Source organism: Nannospalax galili, unplaced genomic scaffold (genome assembly GCF_000622305.1).
Source record: "Nannospalax galili isolate Female #2095 unplaced genomic scaffold, S.galili_v1.0 scaffold1619, whole genome shotgun sequence".
NCBI lineage: Eukaryota > Metazoa > Chordata > Mammalia > Rodentia > Spalacidae > Nannospalax > Nannospalax galili.
The window spans coordinates 545,275-551,086 of NW_008342739.1; the positions used below are offsets into that span (position 1 = coordinate 545,275).

Genomic DNA, 5,812 nt, shown 5'->3' on the forward strand with positions numbered 1-5,812 from the left:
CATAGGGAGACCCTATCTCAAAAAGACCAAAAAATAAATAAATAAATAGATAAATAAATAAAATAAAAAAGTATTATTAACTTTGAACATCCCAAGTGATGTCATATGTGTGTCACACACCCCTGGTATGACGTGAGAAGAAGGACACTTCACGTCCTTTGTTGGTTTTATTTATATATTAATTTACTTTTTGTTTATTTTGTTTTATTTTTTAGACAGAGTCTCACTATGTAATTCTGACTGGCCTGGCACTCTCTATATAGACCAAGCTAGCCTCAAACTCACAGACATTCACCTGCCTCTCAAGGGGTGCACTACCACGCCCAGCCTCTATTTTGTTTTTTTTGAGTCTCAAAAACATAATCCGAAGTTAATAACAATGTGTCAGTCAATGTTGCTTTCTTTTAGATTTACTTTTGCTTATGCATGTCTGCATGTCTGTGTACATATGAGTGTATGCATTGGGTACCTGTGGAGGCCAGAAGAGGGTGTCTGATCCGATCCCCTGAAGCTGGAGTTAAGGTGTGAGCTTTCTCATGGGTGCTGGGACCAAACTCCTGTTCTCTGCGGGAGCCGCACATGCTCCGAACCACTGAGCGAGCCATCTAGTGTTGCTTTGTCAGTCTGGACAAACGCACTCTGACCATGTGCGGTTCTAACAATAACTGTCCTTACAACTTTTCTGCAACTCTAAAATCCCTCCAGAATTTAAGTTCATTAAAGAACAGTTACTAAGCTTGGTATTTTGATTTTCACTTATTACAAAATGTGAATGGATGGAATATTTCCCAATAAACTAGTAAACCAGTTTGTGAGTTCATGAAAGAGGGCCAGCTGTTGGTCAATACTGTGGTCATTTCCATTCATTATTTCAGAATCTATACTGAATGTAAGGGAAGCAAACATGAGATTCAGTCACCTGAGCAGAAATCACGACCACAAGCACTGCTGACGAAAGGCTAGGACTATCACAGGCCCTTTATATACTTGGCCTCCTAGGAGAGATACCACGTGTATGTTACATGCACCCTGGTACACTGTGTGACAATCGTATGCCCCTAATACAGTATGATAAGGTGTTAGGCAGTGATTTTGGGCATCTTTATGTCCCTAAACTTTAACTTTGCTTGACCTTAAGAGAAGACCAGGAAGTGCCTGACCAGAGAGTTGTGAGAGTGATCATTTATGAATTTCTTTAGCATATGGCTTGTTCTAGGGCCTTATTAGAGGAATTTTGCAAGTAGTTGATATTATTTATTTCTTCTGCTGACAAAAGAAACACTTCACTTTAGATCTTGCCTTCACTGTCAATAACATAAAGCTCAAATTCCTTAAAATGACTTTTGTTTTTGTTGTTGTTTGGTTTTTTGAGACGGTCTCAGTGTAGGCCCAGCTGGGCTGGAACTCACAGAGACCCACCTGTGTCGGCCTCCTGAGCGCTGGGACTGAAGGTGGACACTTCACCTCCCCAGGCTTTGTTTTGTTTTGTTTTTTTGAGACAAAATCTCTAACTCTGTAGCCCAGGCCTCAAACCTGTGAATCTTCCTACCTCGGCCGCCTGTTGCTGGGCACAGTTGTGCACCCACCCACATGCCCAGTTTCTTCGCAAGACTTTGAAAGTTAACTTTATCCTGTGTGAGAGCAGCTTGATTTCCTGCAGCCATTCTTTTTTTTTAAAGATTTATTACTCTTAATTATGTGTGTCTGCATGTGGCTGTGTGCACATGAGTGTATGTGCCCACAGAGGCCAGAAATGGATCCCCTGGAGCCAGAGTTATAGGTGGTTGTGAGCCACCCGACCTTGTTAACCACTCCAGCCTCCTCCCGCAGACATTCTTGCTGCTCCTTAACCTGCAACCACAGCAAACTGTCCGGAGCCTTCATCCCTATTTTTCGAACTCAGCATCTCTACAAGATCACCCTCCAAAAGGCTGCTGCTATGTCCCTCCTCTGAAGTCTCCCTAACTCCCGGGATGGTCCTGTGGACCCCTGGAAGTGTGCCTATGCCTATCTCCATTATAATTGTCACCTTGTTCTACTCTAATTTTCTTCTCTGTCTAGCACCGTTGTTTGCTGAACACAAAAATCAGAAGATCAGGGCTGGAGAGATAGCTCAGCGGTTAAGAGTACTGACTGCTCTTGCAGAGGACCCGGGTTTGATTCCCAGCACCCACATGGCAGAATCTGAAGCTCTCCTCTGACCTCCACGGCATTGCATGACGCAGGTGCACTCACATACATGCAGGCAACACACTCATACACAGAAAATAAAAATAATAAATAAAATATTTTTTAATAATCAGAAGATCAAAATCATCACCTCTTCTCTGCATTCTTCTGCTGCCTGGCTCTTACTTGATACTCAGCCAAGCTGATGACTAAATTGAATATGAGTAGAAGAACTGTGTATGTTCAGAATTGTTTTGTGGTAACTAATGAAAATTAACATTTAGTTATTTACTAAAAACTCATTTAGCTCATAGGAATGAAGACCTATATTATCAGGTATTTTATTTACTGCTGGTTCATCTATCAAACAGACTTAATGTGTGTCTGAGAGTAATTTAATCTTATGCTGGGCGTGGTGACAGGCACTTTTAATTCCATCACTCAGGAAGCAGAGACAGGCATATCTCTGTGAATTCAAGGTCAGCCTGGTCTACATAGCGAGTTCCAGAGCAGCCAGGATTGCACATATATAACTGAAGAAATAAATACAATTTTAATTTTACCATTCTATTGTTCTCTTATCCTCCAGATTCTACTTGCAGGCAACCCATGCCATAACTTCTAAATTGTATTTGGAAAGACACTGACCAGAGGTAAAAATGATAAAGTTTTTCCTGATGGTGAACAAACAAGGGCAGACCCGACTCTCTAAGTACTATGAACATGTGGAAATTCATAAGCGTACACTTCTGGAAACCGAGGTCATAAAGAACTGCCTTTCTCGATCCAATGAACAAGTAAGTGTGACACTTGCTTCTCTCTGAAGGCAACTCAGCCTCCACAGGTCTCTGTGGCCGGGTCTCAGGAGCCATCATGTTCTCCGCACTGTGTTCCTTCAGAAGATGTCAGGGAAAATGAGAAATGGAGTACAAGGATACCAAAGGGTGTTGGCTCTCTTTACATCCCCTTAAGATGGTAACCAAAGGAGCCTGGGTGTGACGGGCACTTTTAATGCTCTGGGGAGGCAGAGGCAGGGAGATCTCTGTGAGCTCAAGGCCAGCCTAGTCTACGGAGAGAGTTCCAGGCCAGCTGGGGCTACAATGGTGAGATCCTGTCTCAAACAAAACAAAATAAAACAAATCAGAGAGAAAGAGAGGGAAATGGAGAGGCGGAGGAGGGAGGGAGGGAGGGAGGGACAGACAGAAGGAAGCCATGAGAAGTCTTGGGTCTTATTTAGATTGGGACGCTTGTCTCCTTATGCCATAGAAGTAGACGCTAAATTTACCCCTGCGTGTAGACACAATCTTCCTTTTTTGTTCATATGAACTAAGCCTTGGAACTCATAACAGTGCTGTGGCACGTGACTTTCTGTAAGCCAAAACAGGAAGGTCAGATGACTGGCATGATGGTGAAAACCTGAGACCCATATTGTGCCAGAGGATAATAACATGGCTTTCATATGGAGGATATTTTAGTTTTTTCTGCTTATCATCTTTTATAAACATACCACCAACATAATATCAGAAGTAAGTAATTTAAAAATCTGGTTTGAACTTGTTTTACTATGTAGACAAGGGAAAGGGAAGTTAACAATTCATAAAAATGACAGATCTGGGGCTGGAGAGTTGGCTCAGCAGTCAAGAGCACAGACTGCTCTTGCAGAGGACCCGGGTTCAAGTCCCAGCACCCACATGGCGGCTACAAACCATCCTTAACTCCAGTTCCAGGAGAATCTGAAGCCCTCTTCTGACTGCACGACACGGGTGCACTCACATACATGCAGGCAATACACTCATACACATAAAATAATAAAATATTAAAAAAAATGACAGATCTACCCATCCTGCCAAAATTGGGAGGCTAAATAAAGAGAATAATAAGAGGAATAGCAGAGAGGAGGCAGAGGCAGGCGGATCTCTGTTAGTTCAAGGCCAGCCTGGTCTACATAATGAGTTCCAGGACAGCTGGGGCCACAGGGAGACCCTGTCTCAAAAAGACCAAAAAAAAAAAAGAAGAAGAAAGAAAAATAGTTTTTATGGTGCTGGGGGGCTGAACACAGGACCTCATGCATGCTAAGTAGGCAAATGCTTTACCACTATGCTATATCTCAGCCCCTAATTAGGGTTTTTTTTTAAACTGAGTCCACTTTTACCAAGAACTTAGAAAACTATCTATCTAGGGCCTCTCTGTCAAGTCCATCGGAAAGCACTTGGCAATGGGACCCCCGACTCATTTTCTCATTCTGCACCTCACTGTGTGTGTCGAGGCTGCCGTGGGAACACTGCAAAGTCATCAAATATTAAGCTGCTACATCGGTGCTTAGAGGCTGCGTTCCCCAAGTGTGTTTCCCTTGGTTTTGAAATCTGTTTTCTGGTTGGAATGCCTCTGAGTCCCTCTTTGAATTACTGCTCTGGCCTCCATTGGATGCACTGCTCTGTGGTTGTCAGCTAGAAACTGCTGGAAAACTATGTTAGTGGTCACATGTGTTAGGTAAAGGGAAACACACGGAGAGGGATGCCTGCTGTAATCATCCCTCAGAACACAAGCATGCCACAATTTTAAACAGAATTTTCACCGGAAGTTTACCCTTTGAAATTCAGCCTTTGAAATAAATATATTGGTAGATATTTTTGAAACATTCTAAATTATTTATATTTTCAGAAGAAACCACTGAACTTTGGCATAATCAGAAACCAGAATATCATAATATCCGCTCAGTTTTAAGTTCATTCAAAAATGTGCTTTGATTTTTTTTTTTTTTTTCAATACGAGAAACCTTTAAGAGACCAAAATCTGTTCCTCAGCCAGGCTTATAATCCCAGCATTCTGAAGGCTATGGCAGGAAGATTCTGAGATCAAGGCCAGCCTGGGCTACAGAGCAAGAACTAGAATAGCCTGGCCTGTGAGACCCTAGTGTCAAAAAGCCAAACAAAAAGCATCCTCAGATCCAACTGGCCAGAAACCTCACTGGCCCTACAGTTCACCAGAAGCTACAGAATGGTCCTGGACTTGCTATTAATGTCCTAATTGTTTTATTTTGTCATTGTTTTTGAGACAGCCTTGCTCTGTAGCCGGGCTGACCTTGAACTTCCAGCCTTCCTGCCTCCACCTCCTGAGTGCTGGGTGTACAGGACTGTGCCACCAGACCTGGCTCTGTCTATCCTAATTTTATTTTATTTTATCTATTTACTTAATTTATTTTTATTTGTTTGTTATAAGTCAGTGTCATACTTTGTAGCCTGAGATTTTCCATCCTCTATAAAGTTGAGATTCTCTTGTCTGAACCTGGGATTAAAGGCATGAGCCACCATGCATGGCTCTATCCTAATTTTATATCACACTCTTAAATTCCTCCATTTTGGGGCTGGAGAGATGGCTCAGCAGTTAAAAGCACTGACTGCTCTAGCAGAGGACCCAGGTTCAATTCCCAGCACCTTCATGGGGACTACGAACCATCCTTAACTCCAGTTCCAGGGGAATCCAAAGCCCTCTTCTGACCTCTGCGGCATTGCATGACACAGGTGCACTCACATACATGCAGGCATACATTCTAGCCTGGAGTGATGGCGCACCCCTGTAGTCCCAGCACTTGGGAGGCAGAAGCAGATGAATCTCTGTGAGTTCAAGGCCAGCCTGGTCTACA

The 5,812-nt window shown here is 42.9% G+C and overlaps 1 protein-coding gene across 2 annotated transcripts in view; it reads left to right on the forward strand.

The window, feature by feature from the left end:
* The window catches only part of Ap4s1 (adaptor related protein complex 4 subunit sigma 1), a 57,530-nt gene that overhangs the window by 31,495 nt on the left and 20,223 nt on the right, over positions 1-5,812 (forward strand). For both annotated transcript variants that reach the window (XM_008838800.3, XM_029566294.1), the window contains exon 2: positions 2,759-2,966. In XM_008838800.3, the coding sequence (XP_008837022.1) occupies positions 2,829-2,966 (138 nt within the window). In that variant the 5' untranslated portion in view covers positions 2,759-2,828. The remainder of the gene's footprint in view (positions 1-2,758; positions 2,967-5,812) is intronic.